At 42.4% G+C, this 22,952-nt stretch overlaps 1 protein-coding gene across 2 annotated transcripts; it reads left to right on the forward strand.

Annotated features, from left to right (window-relative positions):
• Positions 1-541: 541 nt before the first annotated feature.
• On the forward strand, positions 542-22,952 carry LOC121271973. Of its 2 annotated transcripts, XM_041178233.1 has the most exons (5): positions 545-780; positions 5,187-5,316; positions 7,898-8,080; positions 14,761-14,931; positions 22,128-22,952. In XM_041178233.1, the coding sequence occupies exons 1-5, from the start codon at positions 634-636 to the stop codon at positions 22,673-22,675; spliced, it is 1,179 nt and encodes a 392-aa protein (XP_041034167.1). In that variant the 5' UTR covers positions 545-633; the 3' UTR covers positions 22,676-22,952. The 2 variants fall into 2 exon arrangements, with proteins under 2 accessions (XP_041034168.1, XP_041034167.1); XM_041178234.1 differs by lacking the exon at positions 14,761-14,931 and having other exon boundaries at positions 542-780.

The following is a 22,952-nucleotide window of genomic DNA, read 5'->3' on the forward strand; positions in this document are numbered from 1 at the left end:
ATTTCAAAAGTACATCCTTGGCTGTAAATTGCTTTGGGAATATCTGAGGTTCTGAACAGGTGCTATTGAAATGCAAGTCTTTTATCTTTTTCCATTCAAACTGAATCACTGACTCACTAAATTAAAAAAGCTGCATTAACAAGCAAAAATAATATTGTACGAAGTGCTCAACTACTTGACATAAAAGAGGGAAAATAATTGCAAGTTGCTATAATCGAATACATACAGAATAAGAGAAAGCCTCGTACTTATATACCGCCTTTCACTGCCTTAGGATATCCCAAAGCTTTTGACAGCCTATGAAATGTTTTGGAGTGTAGCCAGCCACCTGCTGTAACATAGGAAATATGGCAGCCAATTTGCTCACAGCAAGCTCTCATACACAGCAATGTGACTGTTAACCAGACACTCTGTGTCACAGCTATCTGAGGTTCTGATTTATTTGGCTATGATTTATGGAAATGCTTTAAGTTCCATTGTGTTTCCTGAACTCAGGTGGAACTTGGCCGCCGTCACCATCTCATGACGAGTTGAGGGACCTCCCTGTTTTACCTGGATACAGGACTGTCATAGGGGTGGTGCAGTAGCTTTGTGTAGATCGGACTATGGCGCCGGAATAAACTTGCCACCGAGATGCAGTCGAATGCGATACAGTGGACGGCAAGAGAGTACGGTCTGAAGGAATTCCTCAGAAAATTCCGAACGTCTTTGTCTAAAGTTGTTAAAGTCACCGAGGGCTACCTGGGTCGGCAAGAAGTGGACACGCTTAGTGCTAGCACGGTAAGCAGCTCATACCCAAAGTATTCACCCCTTAGAACCTGCTACAATTCTGAGCTCGCTGGACCAGAAACCAACAGATTCTGCTAAAGTTGACGTTTCGAATCCTCATGACCCTTCAACAGTTCATGAGGACTCGAAACGTCAACTTTGTTCCTCTCCGCCGATGCTGCCAGACCTGCTGAGTTTTTCCAGGTAATTCTGTTTCTGTTTTTGTTTTGGATTTCCAGCATCCGCAGTTTTTTGTTTTTATATTTTTAGATCCTGCTAAATTCTAGGGAATCCCTTTACCGCGGGGAGGAATTTGTCAATTACGATTTGCCCGTGTACAGGATTTATCTAGACGACAGGCTATTTCTTGAATTTTAAGCATCTGTAGAGCTATTTCTTTTATTTCATAAAGTAGATGGTATAAGGAAGGGCAATACTCCCGTGCACTTTCAATGCAGTCTGTTTGGTAATATTTACCAGAGGATTTTTGCCTCCATTGTGGGAACTCTCCTAGGCGGAAAGCGTTGCTAAAGGGATAATACATCCTCCAGCTTTTTAAAGTTATTCAACTCGGAAATGTTTTGCCCTCAAAGTTGCTGGAAGTGGGAGCTTGATAATGGCGTTACCCTCACCAGAAAGCTCGTTATATTTGTATGCTTTTAAAAAAAAAGGCTGAATTAGTTTAGATTATTCAAAGTTCACAGTGATTCTTTTAAAAATTATTTTCTAGTGGGATATGAATGATGCTGGCAAAGCTCCCATGAATGACCATCCCCAGTTGTCCTGTGGGCGGACTCTTTTTTTGCACTGCTGTAGTCCATCTGGGAAGGTACTCCCAGTGTTGCTAGGCATGGTAATACATTAACAATGAAGGAACCATGTCGAAATCAGGATAGTATGAGGCTTGGAGAGGAATGTTGTTGGTGGTCTTCTCTGTGATAAAGGGTAGCGGAAGGGGGAGGTGCTGTCCAATTTATCTTAGCTGCAAACAATGTACAGCCTGTTATCCAATATTTGAAACCTCTAGAAAAAAGTTTTCAACACAGGAGTGCACACATCATGTGAATGTATTTAGGTGCAAGTAGCCATAACATTCTGATGGGACTGATTAATGAGTGACTTAGATCCAAAGAGGAAGTAAAGTTTAGATTAATAAAGAAATGTTTACACAATGAAAGGTTAACATTGCATTAGTATTGTCATGGTAGCAGGGGAGATTTGAGGGTGTGCACTGAGCTGGGATTTGCACTTAGACAATAAAATACCTTTGACGCAAAGAGTTAAAGAATCAGGTTTATTACCCCCAGTCAGCATTCAGATACAAGTGAACTTGATTTGTGAATATATTAACTGGGATTAAGGCACTTCCAACAATTAAATATCCAATAAATTGTTTTAAAGGGTGAAAGCTTTGCCAATGTACCAAACCTTGCTCTTGGCTTTAAATCATTGTTCATGTATTCAATCATGGTTAGTAAGAGCCTGTGCTAACGATAATTAACTATTTTATAGCACAAATAAATTAACCTGAAGCAACATTTAGTAAGTTTTTAAAAAAAAAATATACTTTATTCTGTAACCTGTAAACTTTCTCCTCCTGCCTCCACATTAAGGTCACTTAAAAAAAATGACTTACTTTCTCATTACTGGCCTTCCTCAGTGCCTTTAGAAGTTGCCAGTGAGACTTCAGTAGATCCAGAAAAACTGAGCATGCAGAGCATGAGCTCTGCCTGGTACCTGCTGAATTTGAAAGCAGGGTCCTAAAATGGGTGTTAAAACCCTGATTAGCATTAGTATTCAGGGGGACAATGCTTGTTTCAGACAGGTGCCTTGGTGACCAGGCAATTTTCAATATGGCAGCTGGCACACTTCTGAGGTGGATCAGATGCAGGTTCCACCAGCTGGAATTCATCCCCTGAATACTAATTTCATGCCCTGGAAATAGGACAAACACACACTCACACACACAGACGCCCCTCAAAATCTCCCCCAGAGAGTGTGCAAATAGTTAAAAGGGGGATTGATGGAAAGGTGGAGCATGAAAAATTGGCAAGGTGGAGCAGGCTCCAGTAGCCCAGGAATCTGGTGGATGAAAGGAAAACAAAGAAGCAGCCAAGGGTGCAAAGCAGCCCATCAATAGTGTTTCCACAAGGGTGTTCAGCCCATGGGGGAACCTATCCCAATTCTTGGAGTGGGGAGAATGAGGTGACAGAAGGATATTTCGGATGCTCTGATGTGGTAGATGATGCCATCAAAACAGATGCAATGCAGACAGAATAACCAGAGAGCAGAATGCAGTAGAATCCAGGTATTGTGGAAGTCAGTGGGCTTCCAATAGAAGAGAGAGAAATGGACAGTGTAATGGGAGCAGTGAAAATTTAAATCAAAATCGATAAAATTCTCAAGATCAGCGCGAGAGCAAAACGCAGCCCCAAAGCAGCCATAAGTGTGATTTAAGAAAACAGATCCGTAATGGAAGCTGAGTGGGTTTGGAATAAAGAATGTCTGACACATCTTACAAAAAGACAGGTATAGCTAGGACCCAAGGGGGTTCACATAGTGATACTTTTCATCTGGAGGGAGGAGCGAGTAGACTTGAAGGAAAAGTTATGCAATGTGTGAAGATGTTCAGCAAGGCAGAGGAGGGTGGTGGTGGATGGAGACTGAAGTATATGTCCAACTGTTAAAATAGCAGAGGGCATCAGAAGAGTCCCTGTTATTGGCCGGTAGGGAGTGGACAAGGGGCAGTGGGTGAAATGGAGTTGAGATGATTAAGGAATGAGTTTTGGTGGATGAAGCGTAGGAAGGATTGATTGGTATTGTTTGTGGATCTCAGGGAGAAGGATGAAGTGGTGGCAGTCTTCCGTCTTGTCAGACGATGGTTTGCGCTGTGGTGGTCACTCTGGCATGGTGATCTCTGCTGTGTTTGCTACAGAGGAAGACAGTGGGCTGAGAAGGTGCACGATTCACTGGCCCTTGCTTACTCTGGGCCCGGTTCCTAGCCAGCTGAGCTTTCCATTTCTAATGCCCTTCTAAACAGTCAGCCTCCAGAGATCACAGCCATCAGTGAATATTTTCCAGTTGTGTCAATGTCTGCCATCTTCATATCTTGCTTGAAGGTGTCCTTGTAGTGGAGGAATGGACACCCAGGAGGTCTTGACCCAGTGACCAATTCACTGTACAGAAGGCCTTTGGGTTTACGGTCATTATCCCGGTGAACATGGCTGAGCCAGTGCAGATGTCATCGGCTTAGCCATGCTGTAACACGCTCCAGAACCTCAGAGTTGGTGACCTTGTCCAGCCAAGAGAAGCCGAGGATACACCTGAGACAGCAAAGGTGGAAACTGTTGAGCCTTTTCTCCTGCCTAGCATATGTTGACCAGGTCCCACCACTGTAGAGGGGCGTCTTGAGGATGCAGGCTTGATAGACTCACAGTTTTGTGTTCACAGACAGGTTACTGTTGTTCCACACTTTCTTATTCAGCTTGGACATAACAGCTGTAGCTTTTGAAATGTACGGGCTGATTTCAGCATCAAGTGACAGATTGCTGGTGGCTGGAGGAAGAAACAGAGCATTTATATTGACAAGGTGTGAATGGAGGCTTTAGTCAGCTCAGTAGTCTTTTCTTGATACCTGGCAGAAATTATGAAGCACAACGCTGTGGCTAAAATACATTATACACTTAAAAAAAACTTTTACAGATTAACTTTGGAACAAAGATTAACTAAAGCAGAGACACCATTAGATCCCCTCCGGGTGCACACTCAGTTTACCTTAGGGTTAGATCACACAGGCATTGCAAGAGACTGTTTGCTTCATCGACAATAAGTCATTGTCTAATGTCCTGTGCCCCCCCCTCTTAATTTCACTGCGCCACTTGCTTGTGGTAAGAGGGCTGTCCAAGTGTCAAGCTTAACGCTGACTTTTTTTACACAGATTCTGCTTGACCTGCTGAGCATTTTCAACCTTTTCTGTTTTTATTTTCTACATCTGCATGTAATTTGTTTCGTTACATTGGGATTTCTCCCAATGCCATTCTACTGATCCAGATTCAAATTAGAATCATTTTCGGTTTCCATGGGTTCCAACTTACTGGAGCCACAGTTTTATCATGGTATAACATCCACATTCTCAGAATGAAAGTTCTTTAACACCACAGGCTTCCTTCCTACCAAAGAGTGGTCCAGTGAATGGAGCTGATTACTCAGTACCTCCATGCCACCCTAAATTAAATTAATTTATTCGGAAATTTGTTTTAAAAGGTCATACAATTTATTGAAAGAAAATTCGAAGTGAAAGTCAAAATTTAAGTTTTTAAAGTGGAGCATTTTAGACTGATAATACCAAGCTAAGTGTTTGTATTAGTATCTGTACAGCTTAGTGCATCAATTCATTCTGCATCCCTTTGTTCTTGCAGATTCTTAGGATTCATTGCTTATACTCACAAAAGAGAGCCATTGTGGAATGCAAAAATGGATCGATCCTGTCAATCCCTGTAACCCTAGAGTCAATGATGTTTAATGTAGCAGATCAGAAACATAAAACAGGTACTTTTGTTCTTCAAATGCTTCAGTAATTATCACCTGAAATATTTAATCACATTGTACCATAGCACATTCAGTGAGAACTAATCTCATCCTTTGACTGAATATTAATTTGAGGTTCATGTGTGCTTCAAACAATGCAATGGGAATTTTAAAGAGGACATACTTTTTTCCCCTGTGACCTGACTAATATTCCTCCCACAGACCATTGAAACTTAAAAAATACATTTTAGTTTCTGAGGACATGGACAACACTGGCAAAGCTATATTTATTGCCCGTCCTTCATTACACTGAGAAGGAGGATGTGGTGCTCCTCCATGTGTTCCCACAATGGTGTTAGGTAGGACATTCAGGATATTGGCCCAGCTGCATTATATATCTGATGGCGGAGGGGAATGTAACTGGATTTCCTTCATGCCATTACTGTTGCAACATAAAGTTGTTAGATCTTTGATGATAACGGTCTTGTGATTCAGGCCTGAGTGGTTCAGACAACAATTTGTATATTCGTACCACACAAGTGTCAGGCAATCATCTGCAACAGGAGAAAGTTTAACATCCCCATGATGTTCAATGGTGTTACCACTATCAAATTCTGTCAATCTGTGCCAGAAACTTAAATGGCCCAGCCACATAAATATTGAAGTTCCTAAAACAATAGCCAGAGGCCAGGTGCCTTGTAGCAAGTAACTCACTTATTGACTCCCCAAAGTCTTTCCACCATTCACAAGGCACAAGTTAGGAGTGTGATGGAATACTCTTCACTTACCTCGATGAGTGCAGCTCCAACAGTCAAGAAACTCAACATCATCCAAGACAAAGCAGTTTGCTTGATTGGCACCCCACTCAGTTTCTGTGGAATCTGCAAGGCCTTAGCAAGTGAAGACCTTCTCTAGGTGAGATCACCTCCTGACTTAGGATCAGGCTTGAAGCATTAACTCTGTTTCTCTCTCTCCAGATGCTGACAAGACCCATCAAGTATTTCCAGCATTTTCTGCTTCTCTCTTAACTAATGCTGTCTTCAAAATTCCTAATGCCTCAGCATCTCTGCCTTTTGCTTGTAAACTGTCTTAGTTCACACACACAGTCAAGACCACCAGCATCTTCCCTTAGAGCTATACGAGATAGAATACTTGACCCCGCCTTTAGGCGTAAACCATATTCTTCAAAAATTTTAATGGAGTATGTGGATATTGACTCTGGTGGTGAAGCCACCAATTAAGGACCTCAATTTGCACTTATTAGTGAAGCTTCCACTTATTTCAGATACACACCTGTCTGGAGCTTGGCCTAAATAGCCAAGTGGTTATGGTACTGGGTTTGTAACCCCCAGATCAAGAGTTCAAATCTCACAATGGCAAACTATGAAACAATGTAACTTCATCTGAAACAGATGGAAACAGGTTTACTCAAAAGAGTATCAAGAGTTCAAATCTCACAATGGCAAACTATGAAACAATGTAACTTCATCTGAAACAGATGGAAATGGGTTTGTACTCAAAAGAGTTAGTTTGCCTTGGCCTAAATAGCCAAGTGGTTATGGTACTGGGTTTGTAACCCCAAGATCAAGAGTTCAAATCTCACAATGGCAAACTATGGAATAATGTGACTTCATCTGAAACAGATGGAAACAGGTTTGTACTCGAAAGAGTATCAAGAGTTCAAATCTCACAATGGCAAACTATGAAACTATGTAACTTCATCTGAAACAGATGGAAACGGGTTTGTACTCGAAAGAGTTACACACCTGTCTGGATAGTGCTGAGAATGAGACAATAAGTGCTGCACTGTGATTTTAGTCTTGCTGCTGCTGGAAAAATAAGCTTTATTGAGAACAAAATCTGCCCCATTGTAACTTTTTCTTGGGATTTGAGTGTTGCTGGCAAAACCAGCATTTGTTGCCCATCCCTAATTTCCGTCGAAAAGATGGTAATGAGCCACCTTCTTGAGCCACTGGTGTAGGTACACCTACAGTGCTATTAGGGAGGGAGTTCCAAGTTTTTGATCCAGCAACAGTGAAGGGATAGTGATGTTCCAAGTCAGGATTGTGTGTGGCTTGAGGAGAACTTGCAGGTGATGGTGTTCCCATGAGTCTGCTGCTCTTGTCATTCTAAGTGGTTTGGAAGGTGCAATCGAAGGAGGCTTGGTGAGTTGCTGCAGTGCATCTTGTAAGTGATACATACTGCTGCCAATGTAAGTTGGTGGTGGAGGGAGTAAATGTTTAAGGTGGTGAATGGGGTGCCAATCACACAGACCTTTCTGTCCTTTATGATGTTGGTGTTGGAGCTGCACTCATCCAAACTGTGCAATCATCAGTGAACACCTCCACTTTTGACCTTTTGATGGAGGGAAGGTCAGTGATGAAATAGCTGAAGATGGTTGGATCCAGACAAATTATCTACTTAGATTCTGCTGGTGCACTTTATGCACCAATTTATAAAACCTTTGAGTCAAAGATGGTGCCTTCTTCAGAAGATTGAACAGAACAAAAAACTCACAGAAAACATTGCCATTGAGAACCAAGCTTGACGAACCAAATAACCTTCTCTCATTCCATTCTTTCATATGTTATTCTCACAACAGGCCCCTTTACAATGAAGGAGGTGTTGCTATACTTCAACTTGCCTGTCACTGTCACGTCTACAAACGACCTAACCTATAGAGAAATGAACAATCCTGGGTCAAAGGAGCAGCAATTAAAACAGCTGATTGTCAAGCGGACATATGAACAAGAATTTCTACTGGGTCATCCCATAAATGACAGCGGCAAGTACATACCTTATTTTAAAACACTTATTTGTGGTCGTGTCCTTTTTGATACTTCAGATATAAGACGTAGGAGCAGAAGTAGGCCATTTGGCCCATCGAGTCTGCTCCACCATTCAATGAGATCATGGCTGATCTGATAATCCTCAACTCCACTTTCCTGCCTTTTCCCTATAACCGTTGATTCCCTTACTGATTAAAAATCTGTCTATCTCAGCCTTGAATACACTTAATGACCCAGCCTTTACAACCCTCTACAGTAAAGAATTCCATAGATTCACTGCCTTCTGAGAGAAGAAATTTCTTCTCATCTCTGTCTTAAATGGGCGACCTCTTACTCTGAGATTATGCCCTCTGGTCCTAGGCTCTCCCACAAGGGGAAACAACCTCTCAGCATCTAACCTGTCAAGCCCCCTAAGAATCTTAAATGTTTCATTCTTCTAAACTCCAATGAGCACAGGCCTGACCTACTCAACCTCTCCACATGAGAAAATCCCTCCATACCCAGGATCAACCTGGTAAACATTCTCTGGACTGCCTCCAATGCCAGTATATCTTTCTTTAGATAAGGGGACCAAACTATTCACAGTATTCTAAGTGTGGTCTAACTCGTGCCTTGTGTAGCAAGACTTCTCTATTTTTATACTCCATTCCCTTTGAAATTAAGGCCAACATTCCATTTGCCTTCCCTAATACCTGCTGAACTTGTATGTTAGCTTTTTGGGATTGACACACGAGGATTTTTATCCAATATCCTGCTTTGTTTTGTATTCATTTTAATCTTTAAGATGGTGCAAAAATTCTAGATTCTATGCACTGAACAGTACAGATGCATTTTTTAAAAAATGTTTCAGCTCACATATCATAGCGCTGCAATAAAGAAAGTCACAAAGCTTCTTTTGCTCCCTTTTCCATTTTTAAAACTGTTCTGACCAGTTTACTCCATTTCCCTCTCTCCTGAAGGTGTTGAGTGGATATTATTCCATGAACAATGCTCTTCCATCAAAGCATTGTACCATTGACCAGTATTCAATGGTATACTATGGATGAGTGTAAGAAGACTGAAATGAAAACAGAAAATGCTGGAAAAACTCAACAGGTCTGACAGCATCTTTGGGAAGAGAAACAGAGTTAATGTTTCAAGTCCATATGACCGTTCTTCAGAGCTAAAAAGAGTCATACAGGCTCAAAACATTAACTCTGTTTCTCTCCCCACAGATGCTGTCAGACCTCCTCAGTTTTTCCAGCATTTTCTGATTTGCTTTCAGTTTTCCAGTATCTGCAGTATTTTGCTTTAATCGTAAGAAGTGTGCAGCCAAGCCCAATCTTCACCTCACTCAATCTCCTCACAGTTCATTCCAGTAGAGTTGCTGGATAGCAAATCATTGGGAATCATAGTTGGTTTCCCTCACCTCAATTCAGTGGTCCTCACAATTGTACTACCTTATCTGAGGTCCATTAACTCAGCACAGTATCACAGAGCTAAGACCTCGCACTATATTTTTATGAAATATATGTACCATGGTGGCTACTTCCTAAAATTTTTAAAACTGGACAAAGACTTTAAAAAGGCTGAAGCTATGTCTGTAATCCTTACCAAAAGCAATTTTCCAGCAATACCCAAGAAGCTGACACTTCGTTATCTCTGAAGAGATGCTAATGACTTCTGTGGCTGCGGAGATCAAATTCAAAGGGAATTATACAAAGGCCATCTACATTTCCTAAGCCAGGCTAGGCCAACAGAGACTACCAGTCTGTAAAAACAAAGGGCCCTGAAACCTCCATTAAATTCTTAATGGTTGGGACGTTAACAATCTCAAGAATCCAGACAAAGGAATACATATCCTTTTTCGAAGCCAAAGTGAGCAGGTGGCAGTCATGTGAAATGAACCCCTAGCTGGAGGAACCTGTAAAGCTGTCTTGCTGTGTTGTCAGTCAGTCTGCCATTTTCCACCTAGCAAGCAGCATCTCAGACAAGGGCTTGGCTTGTCTCCCAGCCACACAGCTTCTACTGGAACTTCTGTACTAGTGCTTACAAGACTAATTCAGCTCTATGTGCCTATCCCATTGTGGAAGGCATCTCTACTGAAAAAATGAATTATCCAGTATCAGTCTTCAACCTGCCAACCTCTGTGAAAGAATACCCCACTGCACTTTGATTTTGGACTCACAAGAAAGAATAGTTCTTTATTCTGTGGTTTTTACCTTGTAAACCCCTTTCTTTCTCTATTTCCCCCCTCTTTTATTGTATGAGTGAAAAAGGAAGCTCTTCTCTCGTGTTTGACTGTGTGCCCCTCTGAGCTCACCCTATCTCAAGTTTGTTTGGGGTTACTAATAGAAATTGGATCACTCCAGAACTGAGGGTTTGAGAAATATGCCACCGCTTATAAATGGGAAATCAAAATCAAAACAGCTTTCTGTTTATGAATGGGTGGTGAGAGCAGAAATCAGGGTTGTTTAAATTAAACCCCCTCCTGTCCATAACAACAGGTGAGATATTAAAACAGAGACATTTTTGAATGTATCAACCCAATGAGCCATCAAGAAAGATTGTTTTGACCCCATCATTTTTATTTTGCCCATACCGACATTTTTTTTTTACTTTACATTGTTCTTTCTCCTTTTCCAGCTATATTTTTGAGTTGGAAGTAGCTTTCAAAGTGTTTTTGATTCTTTAGCATTGATATTTCTCAGCTTAACAAGCAAAAAATGCTGCCCCAAAATATATACAATTTAGGTGAAGCTTTGTGCTTAATATATTATGGAATTAATTTACAATTAATAACATCTGTACACATGGCACAGTATCATTTACATTAAGCATGCCTTACAAAACAGGCTCCATATTAGCTGAAGAAATGAAAACAATCTTGTAAAAAGATTTTATTTTACTTTTTAATCTTTCACAGGATGTGGGCATCACTGGCCAGCTCAGCAATTGTTGCCCATCCCTAATTACCCTTGAGAAGGTAGTGATGAGCTGCCTTCTTGAAGCGCTGCAGTCCTTTTTATGTAGGTACACCTACAGTGCTGTTAGGAAGAGGGTTCCAGGATTTTGACCCAGTGACAGTGAAAGAACAGAGATATAGTTTCAGGTCAGGATGGTGAGTGGCTTTGGAGAAGTCCCCATGTATCTGCTGCCCTTGTCCTTCTAGGTGGTAGAGATCTTGGATTTGGAAAGTGCTGTCGAAGGAGCATTGGTGGGTTGCTGCAAGCACCTTGTATAGCGTTCACACTGCTGCTACTGTGCTCCGGTGGTGGAGGGAGTGAATGTTTAAGATGGTGGATGGATTGCTGATCAAGCAGGCTACGTTGTCCTGGATGGTGTCTAGCTTATTGAGTGTTGTTGGAGCTGCACTCATCCAGGCGTGCAGATTATTCCATCACACTCCTGACTTGGACTTTATAGATGGTGGGCAGGCTTTAGAGGGTCAGGAGTTGAGTAACTCATTACAAAATTCCTAACCTTTGACCTGGTCTTCTAGCCACAGCATTTATTTGACTGATTTAGTTCAGCTTCTGGTCAATGGTGACCCCCAGGATGTTGATATTGGGAGATTCAGCGATGGTAATGCCATTGAATGTCAAGGGGCGATGGTTAAATTCGCTCTTGTTGGAGATGGTCATTGCCTGGCACTTGCATAACATGAATGTACTTCCCACTTATCAGCTCAAACTTGAATGTTGCTCAGATCTTGCTGCATATGGACACAGACTGCTTCAGTATCTGAGGAGTTGTGAATGGTGCTGAACATTGTGCAATCATCAGCAAACATCCCCACTTCTGACCTTACGATGGAGGGAAGGTTATTCATGAAGCAGCAGAAGATGCTCGGGCCTAGGAGAGGGAGGTGCAGACTGTGCCAAACAACAGGACCGGGGGTCTGAGGGTGCCTGGCCTGGGCTCAGTGTTTCAAACAGTTTCCCATTGTCCAGATTGAGCAGCCAGAGATGCAGACCTAAAAAACAGATTTGTCAGGCTGAGAGTTTCGATATTTTTTTAACCGGTCTGTCAGTCTCAGGTCAATTTCATGAGTAGCTCCTGCTGCTTTCGACCTTTGGGCAGATTCACGATTCTGATTATTTTCTTAGAAAAGCCTGCCAGCAAACCACAAAACTGCCCGAAGGTGAGAAGCAGCAGCAATTGAGTGTTCCTGCTTGAAAAATATTAAGTCACATCCCTATAATTTTACAACCAATTTGATGCTGTGTGATGGTAGGGGGTGGCGGGGCAGCCGGAGAGGTATTTGGGGAAGGTTGTGGGTGGTTTGGGAGGACGTTTGGAGGAGGAGTTAGGGGGAACGTTTAGACAGCCGGTTGCGGAGGGAGGTTGGAGGGAGGGCTGGGGGTGTGTCAGGAGGACATTTGGAGGGTTCTTGGGGGAAGGTTGGAGAGGAAGATCATTGGGGGGTCAGGGGGACATTAGACGGGCAGTTGTGTGGGAGGTTGGAGAAGGCTAGGGAGGAGGCTGGGATAGAGGTTACGGGGTGGGTGTTGGGAGGAGGTTCGCTGCAAATTTGAATTGCTTTGTAAATGCAATGATTTCTTTGTAGCCACTTTCCTAACATCAATTGATTGCTGTGTGATTTATTATCCTTAGAGAGTCAGCATCCAATTTCACCATTGCTCCAGCCACTCTGCCTAATGCATGCAGGTGTAATGAAAGAAAGGCAAAACCTACATTCATACAGCACCTTTCACAATGCCCCAAATCACTTTACAGCAAATTAAGTACTTTTGAGTTGAAATCACTCATGGTATAACGTAGGCAATGTTATAAAATGGCGGAACAGGTTCGAAGGGCCAAAAGGCCTACTCCTGCTCCTAATACGTATGTTCATAAGTCATTCTGGGATAAACTGGGCTAGATGGCCTTTGTCAACCATAATTATTTTGCAAACAGAGGATGGAATTATGGCTGGAGTTCCGTTTATTTTGTTGTTAATGGAAGTTTAGTGTGAGCAGGCTTTGTGGGATGAAATTGCCAGAACAGGAGTGCATAATGGGCTCAGTGAATCAGTAACCTGTTCTACCCTGCACATGATTCTCAAGAATCTTTCCCATTGACTTCAATCTTGTCATTTTGTCTACTTACCTCTTGGTGCTTTTTATGAGTTTTTTGAGATATTGAAATATTGTGATAAAGTTGTGTTGCAAAGTAGATATTGAAAATATATTGTGGCGAGAAGCAGCAATCCGAGTCTTCAACTTGCTGACCATGAAACTAGTGTGAAAAGTTCAGTCTTTGTTCTCTGGCCTCTTAAAAGTTCTGTTGCACAGATACACCTGAGGGCCAGGAAACAGAAGCACCAGGGCCCATGATTTCTCTCCCTGGCCCTGGCTGAGATGATTGACCTCCAACAACCACAATCATCCTCCTTTGTACTGGGTATGACTCCGACCAGTGAAGGGTTTTTCTCCTGATTTCCATTGATTTCAATTTTGTTAGGCCTCTGCAATGTCACACTCGGTCAAATGATGCCTTGATGTCAAGAGCAGTTATCTCATCTGTAGAAAATACCTTAAAGATCCTGAATCTGAAGCTGGTAAAACATCTTCACCTCGATAGTAAAATCAGAAATGCAGTACAGTAGATACTTCTTAAAGACGATGAAAATCCTAAGTAAATAGTCAGATCAACCCCTACTCATCTCCAGCAATTTTAAAAATCATGCAACAATTTTTTCTAACAAATTGTATTTTCAGGGCCTTCACCATATTGCCTACAAGATATCTATTGAAAATAAGATGCCATCAAGATCTCCATCATATCAGTCAGAGGAGTCCCCACATCACAGATTTCCATGTTTAATAATAACATTCCCATGCAGTGATCTTTCAGAAACCAGACAGAAAGAAAACATACATCTCAACACCTAACTTTAAAACACATTCTAGAGCCTCTCTGAAGGGTTTGTCTGTTGCCTTTTCCTTTTGTAGAAACCTTTACATGTTCGGAAAATGGTCACCATGTTTCGTTTAGATTCAACTGTTCCAGTAAGAACAGCTGCACGTATAATACCCTCACAAATTACATAATCCCGTCATTTATTAACACATTTAGAAAGAAAAACTAGAATATTTGGGAAACAATCTGGTGACAGTAGTTCCTCTAAGAGAACATTGCCACTGACAGAATGCCCTATCTGCATAAAAGCCTTCTTCAGAAATCTCAGGCTCTGCTGCTAAGCATATTAGCCATGCTGCATAGTCTGTAACTATGATAGGAATAGATTCCTACATGGAAAGCCAATTTTAGACGTCACTATACTTCTGGAAATTTAAAAAAAATATTTATTCTCAGACTGTGGGCAACACTAGCAAGGTTGCATTTATTGCCTGTCTCCCCCAGCTGCCTTCAGGTGATGGTAGTGGATCTTCTCCTTGAACCGTGCCAGCCTGTATGTTGCCAGTACTCCTACGACAGTGTTAGCTAGGGGATATCAGCATATTGACCCAGCGACATTGAAGGAATGCATCTAAGTTAGGACGGTAGGTGACGGTAATCACCTGACATTGCTGCTGTTGTCTTTCTCAGTGAGGGTCGTAGGGAAGGTGCTGTTGACAGAACATTGGTCTGTTGTTGCCGAGCAAAGATCTACAAGGATTTTCTCAGTTGACTGGCATTTATGGTTTCCTTGTAGAAAACAGTTTTAATCGGTTATTGTAATTATTTTCAGGAAAATTACTGATTCGGTATCCTACTGTGATCCCAATGTACATGAAGGAAATTAAGTTGGTTATAGCAGAGGGAATTAACAGTAAAGATGAGACGGAATGGAAGACACTCTGCGATTGTTATGACAAGGTTGTCAAGGACATTGGTAACTTGGACCATTTCATTTTCACAGGTATGTGACTCCCGATACTTTGGAGTTTGGGTGTGAGACATAGTGATGGCAGTGATGTAAAACACAATGAAAACTTCTGAAGTATATTGGTTGCCATGGACAACTGAGCAAAGACTTGATTTTGAGAAGGCTTTTGAGTTTAAGATTCATGGGGGTTGATTTTCAAGGGGCTTCTTCTGTTGAGCGCAAGATGAGCCCACTGGATGCAAGTAGTGAAAGTAGGACCCTCTTCCTGGCATTTTCACTCGCATTCCATTGGTGAGCTGCTTCTACACTTGTTCGCCCATCAGAAGGTGCAGGAATTCTAGCGACTCCATCACAGATCCTAGCTAGTCCAGGTAAGCTAAGGGTCAAGAGGAGGTGGTGATCAGGCAGGAGGGCCACGGATTTCAACTTTTTTGAAGTGTCTGCAGCAATCCCTTTGGGGACTGTTCAATGTCAAGGAGCAATGGGCAGAACATATCACCCAGCGGTATTCAGAATTGTATTGGCATCCTGCTGATGTCGTGGGACCCCAATTTCCTATGGACTAATGAGAGATCCATGTTACAACAGGGTCTCCACTTCAAAAAATGTAATTAGCTGTAAAACATTTTGGGAAGTTCTGAGGTTGTGAAAGGTGCTATATAAATGTAAGTCACTTATTTCTTTTCTCCCTGTTTCCATCAAAATGAGAAAGACCTGGATATTGGTGGGAATGGGTGTGTTAAGTGGCACTGTTAGTATTTCATGTGAGCAATCCTTCCTACCCGTTGAAGGGAGATGAAAATCAGCCACATTGAACTAAAGGAAATTTTGCTAACCGGGCTGACAACAAAGCAAAGTAAAAGGTACTAATGAAAAAGCAAAACTCTGGCTGGAATTCCATTTGGTCTGATCTGTTATTCACATTATTTAAAAGTATATGTTTATGGGATGTGGGCATCACTGGCTAGGCCAGCATTTATTGCCCATCCCCAATTGCCCTTGAGAAGGTGGTAGTGAGCTGCCTTGAACTGCTGTAGTCCATGTGTTGTAGGAACACCCACAGTGCTGTTATTCATAAATCACATGGGGGAGGGATATCTTGTAATCTTGGAAATGTGCCAATGGCAGCAAGTTGCAAAACTAGACACTGAATACAGCAGATCTGGATGAATTTAAGGAAAAATAACAGATTTTACTGTGGATAAACGCAAGGGACAGGATTTTTGGGCCCTGCTGAGGTTGGGAATGGAGACGGGCGGGGCCTGAAAATACCAGTGCTGCCCAGTTTCTTAACCCAGTACCCGACATCAGCCATTTTGATAATTGAGTTCGAATCTACAGGGCTGCACACCCCAACAATGCAGGCAGCCAGTTAGGCTTCATAAGAAGAAAGGTAAATAGTGAAGGCCAAGTGTAATGTTCCAGTCATCCTCCAGTTGCCTGACATGATGATGAGGTGTGGGGGGCGTGGTGAGTTGGTGTTTGGGGTTGGTGGGGAACAGTTCAAATACATGGAAGGGCGTATTCTGTGGCAGGTCTACAGGCTGCCTCCTTGGCTGCAGCCAAAGGCTACCCTGTAGAGAGATTCTCTCCCCACAGAGGTGGCCTGTCTGCTATTTCTATTTTTTTTAAAGTTGCATACAGGGCACCTCCACGTGGACGATCCCTCTTAGTTACTTAACACCCATGCAGCTCCTCTGAAGCTGGAAGGCCTCTGATCGGTCCTCTAGCTTTGAATGGCCACCTGTTACTCCTAATTGGACAGGGAACCTGTCTCCAAGCAAATTAAGGGGATCCCCCCAGGTTAAAATTCCAATGTGACTGTTACCGCTCCCCGACACCCCCCCCCCCCACCCCCCAACCTCCCTGGGGTAAGTTTGGGGCCCTGGAACAGTCCTGACTCCCATTTCCTGCCCCCACAAAGTTCCTGCCTAAGGTTAACAAGTAAACATGAAACAAAAATGGAAATGGATTTTGTTCAATTATTAAAAGATCATTAAAAGTCAACATTATCAACAGGAAATATAAAGGGGCAATTCTAAAAGAGAGGGACCTGGGTTGAGAAAGCATAAGAATGGGATCCAGGACTTTACAAATAGAGTATAAAAGCAAGAAAGTTATGATAAACCAGTATAGAATACTGGTTTGACCTCAGCTGGAGTATGACCTCCTGTTCTGGGCACCACATTTTAGGAAAGATGTGGAGGCGTTAGAGTGCAGAAAAGATTCATGAGACTCATGAGAATAATTTCAGGGATGAGGAACTTTATTTGCATGGACAAATTAGAGAAGCTGGGTCTGTTCTCCTTGGAGAAGAGAAATTAGGGAGAGAGATGTACAAAATCATGAGGGTTCTGGATAGAGTAGGTAGGGAGAAACTGTACCTACTGGAAGGATCAAGAACCAGAAGACACCAATTTAAGGTGATTGACAAAAGAAGCAATGGCGACATGAAAAACTCTTTATGTGATGGGTGGTTAGGATCTGGAACCTACTGCCTGGGAGTGTGGTGGAGGCTAGGGTGGACACTGGTGGAGGTCACAAACACCAGGCACAAACCACTGCATCCCCCCACCCCTCACACATGCGCAGATACAAAAGTGGCCACCAGGCAAGCTAAGCATGGCTGCCTGCTACTTTAATTAAAACAAATGGAAGAGGCCCTGATGTGAAGAAATCCAGACTGGCCAGTACAAAACTGGAGGTCTGGAAATATTGGTGAATTTAGAAGCAATAGTGGCCTTCAAAGGAGAACTGGATAATTATCTGAAGAGGAAATATTTGGAGCACTATGAATCAAGGCAGGGAAGTGCACATGAGACAAATTGAGCAGAGCTTGCAGGGAGCCTCGGCATTGATAGGCCTTCTGCACTGTAATCATTCTATGATTCAAGGTTAATTAATCAGATCCTGATAGGAATTTCGGGAACATTTGTTATAAATCTTGATTGGGTCATATTGTTTGAAGTCTTTGGCACATTAATGAATTAGAAGCAGTCACCAGATTAATGAAGAATAATTGCAGGGTCCATAGTTCCAAAGTCTTAACATTTAAGATTAGACTACCACCATAAACTCCATCCCCCACCAGCTCCAAGCTAATTCAGAACTGAAAACTTAGGGTTTGATATTTACCGCCCCCTGTGACAAATAGTGGAAGATTTTTATGACAGCTGATTGTGTAATATATGTGTCCTGCTCTCACAGGTGGGACATTTTATTATAATAGTTACATTATAATACTTGAGTAACATATAATAGATATTAAATTATTTCATTTAAATCAGGCTCACACTGCATTTGGGACTGGCTGGGTCTCCCAGAATTGGGAATCGTGACATCGATATGGAGGCAGCAACTGCTGGATCAAATAGCTAAGCATTTTTTATAGCACTACTTGCGAAACAGGAGCAGAAGTGCTCTCCCTGCTCTGTAACCCTTGTTCCCTCCAAGCAAATATCAAGGCCGTCAAAATGACTCTGAGGTTAACATGCTCCACATGCTGACTCACTCCAGTTCACAATTTTTTATTCTTTCGTGGGATGTGAGCGTCACTGACTAGGTCAGCGTTTGTTGGTCATCCCTATTTGCCCTTGAGAAGGTGGTGAGCCACCTTCTTGAATGGCTGCAGTCAATTTGCTGTAGGTAAACTCAGTGCTATTAAAAACCTGGAGTTCCAGGTTTTTGACCTGGCAACAATTAAGGAACGGTGATATAGTTCCAAGTAAGGGTGGTGTGTGGCTCAGAAGGGAATTTGCAGATGATAGTATTCCAAAGTGTCTACTGTCCTTCTAGGTGGTAGAAGTCGCAGGTTTGGAAGGTACTATTGAAGGAACCTTGGTGAGTTGCTGCAATGCATGTTGCATATAGTACACACTGCTGCCACTGTGCATCAGTGATGGAAGGACTGAATGATTAAGATGGTGGACAGGCTGCTTTGTGCTGGATGACGTTGAGCTTCTTGAGTATTGTTGGAGCTGCACTCATCCAGGCAAGTGGAGAGTATTCCATCGCGTGCCTGACTTGGGCTTTGTAAAGGACAGGCTTTGGGGAGTCAGAAGACGAGTTACTTGTCACAGAATTCCCTGCCTCTGACCTGTTCTTGCAGCCACAATATTTATATGGCTAGTCCAATTAATTTTCTGGTCAATGATAACACCCGGGATGTTGATTGTGGGGGGATCAGTGATGGTAATGCCATTGAATGTCAAGGGGACATGGTTTGATTCTCTCTTGATGGAGATGGTCATTGCCTGCCACTTGCAAATTTTATTTCCAAAAGCAGTCATGTTTTGATTAGTATATATAAAAAGACTTGCATTTATGTAGTACTTGTCACAACCACCAGAGGTCTCAAAGTGCTTTACACCCAATTGAATACTTTTGAAGTATAGTCACTGTTGTAATGCAGGAAATGTGGCAGCCAATTTGCACACAGCCAGCTCCCATAAAAAGCACGGTGATACCGTAGAGATAACCTGTTTTTGTAATGTTGATTGGGGAATAAGTATTGGCCAGGATTCTAGGGATAACTCATCTGCTCTTTTTCGAAGTATTGCCAAGGGATCTTTTATATTCATGCAAGCAGGTAGTTAAATGTCCTCATTTTAATGTCTCAGGTGGCACCTCCAACAGTACTGCACTTCCTCAGTATTGCACTGGAGAATCAGCCTTGATTTATGCACTCCAGTCCTGAAATGGAATAGCTAAAGAATTGAAATAATATCCACATAACAATGGGCTTTGGAAGCCTAGTAAGCGATGACAGAGGTAATTGAATACAGTGTGGATAATGAGTTGTTGTGATATTCAAATATTAGCTCCGGACTTCCTATATTTACTTTGGCCTATAGAGAAAGCAGAGTTGATGATTTCCAGAAGGGAAACTCGGAAGTACAGGCTTCCCTAACATCCTGCAGAAGTTAGCAGCAAGGTGACTTTAAAAAAAATTTCTGCAGGTTTCCAGTCTGTACAGCTAGCCTGATTAACACTCACCCAAAATCCACCCATTCTTGAGTTAAAATTACCCCATTACATCTAAACAGTGATTCATGGACCTATAGAATATATAGATCTACAGTAAAATTTTTGATTGATTTATCTTGGAAAAGAACGTGAACAAATTATGCAGTACCTTTCCTGCTAAAATGACAAGGTGATACAAGGTGGTCCCAGCTGAAAGCATGGTGCTTGTTTTACACAGAGACAACATAGCTGGTGCAGAAATAAAGGGCAGAATCGTCCCAGATTTACACGAAGTGCAGCAGCAGGTGGGAAAAAAATCGTTTTAACCGCCAGCCGCAATGGTGGATTTTCACGCTGTATCATCCCATTCCCACCTCATTAATTAGGCAGCCACAGGAGAAACACCGTCTCGCTGGAGGGCAACCTCTGATTTGCCTGACAAGCCATTACCTCGTTGCTTCCTCACGCAGGGCACCATATTGAAACTGCAGCCGCGCACACACTTCTCAATGCTTGCAGTCCAAGACTGCTCCAGTGAAGACATGGAGTCAAAAGCCGAGAAGAATGCAGCCCCCTGATTCAGTGATGCATCCCAGGGGTGCCTTCTAGATGCCACAGGAGCCCGCCGAAATGTGCTCTACCTTGGCTCTGGCCGCAGGAGGCCCATCGGTCTCACTACTCCGACTTGGGAGATGGTGGCAGAGGTAGTCAGTGCAAATGTTGCACACGAGGTCAGCCATCCAGCACAGAAAACGGATGAATGATTTCATCTATGCCCCCAGGGAAAGGCAACCATCTTATCACTCTAAACACTCGCATTCACAAGGCCATTACACATTCACAGTCACCACAATCACTGCCAGCTCAAGGGACATCATCACTCTCTCTCTCTCACGCACTCCCTCACATCTCCATCTGGCCTCATCTCTGGAGACTGCCTCTTCAGCCCTCACCATCTTGAGGCCACTTACACAGATCAATATGTGTCCCCATACACGCTCTAGGAAACCTCCCTTCCCCAGTACAGCCCTCGCCCTGCAACCTCTTCCCTTGCCTGAGGCCAAGCAAGCCCTAGCTCTGCAGCCAATGAAAAGCCACCGCCACGTTACAGCAGGTCTGGTAGGTAGAGACCTGCCTGCGAGTTCCCCTATAAGTGATGTGGTGCTGCCTGTGAAGCTTGGTGCTGATGACCACAAGTGCTGCCTGAAGCAAGGTAGGCAAACAGCCCTGATGTCCTGAGCGAAGTGCAGCTCACCAGGTGCGCATCGCTTATGTGTAATTGTGAATGCCAGTGTGCCTGGATAATCCAGCAAGGAAGGGGGAGGGTGATACCAGTGAGCAGGGCTTATGAGATACGAAAGTATTGAAATTTGGTTCCCGACATGTGGCAGCAGGAAATGCAGCCTGCCATTGACAGGTAAGGCAGTTAATTGTAAACTGGTTTCATGACAGCGTGAAACCAATTTTTGGCTGTCTTGTCATATCTTCACCCCTGCCTGCCTGAGGTCAACAGGGCTGGAAAATTCCAGCCAAAGAAAAAAATTCATACTGTTGCTGTGTTGGCAGTGGGGGACTCTTTTTTATGTGAGAGTCAATGCAGTGTAAAGCAGGGGAAACCTTTACTTTATCTCACTCATGCCCTACAGATGTGAGAATGTGGTGACACTGAATGCCAAATGTAAGGAAAAGCATTCGAAGAAAAATTTAGAAAACAAAAGAATATGGAATTTGAAAATAATTTTATTTTAGTCACAAAATTTTGCTCCTCTTTTTGAGGCATTTTAATATGCCCACATATCAGAAGTCAAAAGCATAGGATGGCATCCTACCCAAAGACCTTTGAAAGTTTCATTCTGAAAATACTCATTAGCAAATGCTGAAACAATGTCATCCAATGATACTCCCCCATGGTATTACCAATCTCCCAATGCTGGCTCACTACTGAGGTCATCAATGTGACCTGTGAGGGAACTGTCACTCATCCAATTCAGTCAGCAGTGCAGGAGGATTCCTAGTTGCCATCTTATAGCATTTAGCTAGTGGAAACAATGGATTATCTTTGTAATAAAACTGCTGTAGTAAAATGACAAAGAATCAGTTTCATTTTCCAATTTTAAGGAAATGAGACAACATGATTTAGTGTACAGTGTAGCTTAATAATACCTTTGTTTTTCTTGTATTGAAATAAATATTTGAAATACAAAATACTGATTGCCTATTGATTTACTAAAGTTTTAAATGATTGCTAACACTCTATTTTGCAGACATAACTTTGCTGGACAAAGATAAGCTGGATCAGTACACAGGAGAATATGCTGAAATAGAACCAATATATATTGATCTGAACCCACAGAATCCAGGATATAAGTATCAGGTAAAACAGCCTCGGCAAAGCCTAGCAGAAGCTCCAAACGACAATTTAGTTCAAAGTCATGGAGAAAATAAGCCACAGATACCCCCAAAACCAAACAGAGAAACAGGCTCCTCTTGCCTTGTTGCAGGACCCACACTAAGAATCAAACCATTGTTCAAGACCTCTCGCAGATCAAGCTATATACAAAAACAAAAAGCAAAACGCATCGTCTCTATGAGTGAGGTTCCAGATGACTTACAGCATTTGAATGTGGATGAGGTCTGTGACTGTTTGAATTTACTCAATATGGGAAAGTACATTGAGACCTTTCAGTCACAGCAGATTGATGGCCACTTGCTTTTTGATCTAGACAGAGACATAATGCAGAACACATTTGGGATGAGCAACTTCCACATCCTCAAAATGATACGTTTCCGTGAAGGTTGGCGACCAAAGTAACTGAGAATGGTTCCTTCTAGCAACATTGCAATAAAGCACACTCTGACACTATGCTCAATCAGAAAATTTAAAATGCTAGCATTATATAATTTTATGTCCTGCATATTTTTGGTGGACAAACAGCAAATATTTGTAATTATTGCAGTGTGAAAATCTGTAAAATAAGTATAGCAATTCTGAAAATGTCAGCAATATTAACATTGTCAATGCTACCAAGCATCGCAGCTCAAGGGTTAATCTGAAAATGTTAATAAAAGTAAACCAGTTATACATTTAA

The sequence above is a fragment of the Carcharodon carcharias genome, chromosome 32 (assembly GCF_017639515.1).
Source record: "Carcharodon carcharias isolate sCarCar2 chromosome 32, sCarCar2.pri, whole genome shotgun sequence".
In the NCBI taxonomy this organism is placed as follows: Eukaryota; Metazoa; Chordata; class Chondrichthyes; order Lamniformes; family Lamnidae; genus Carcharodon; species Carcharodon carcharias.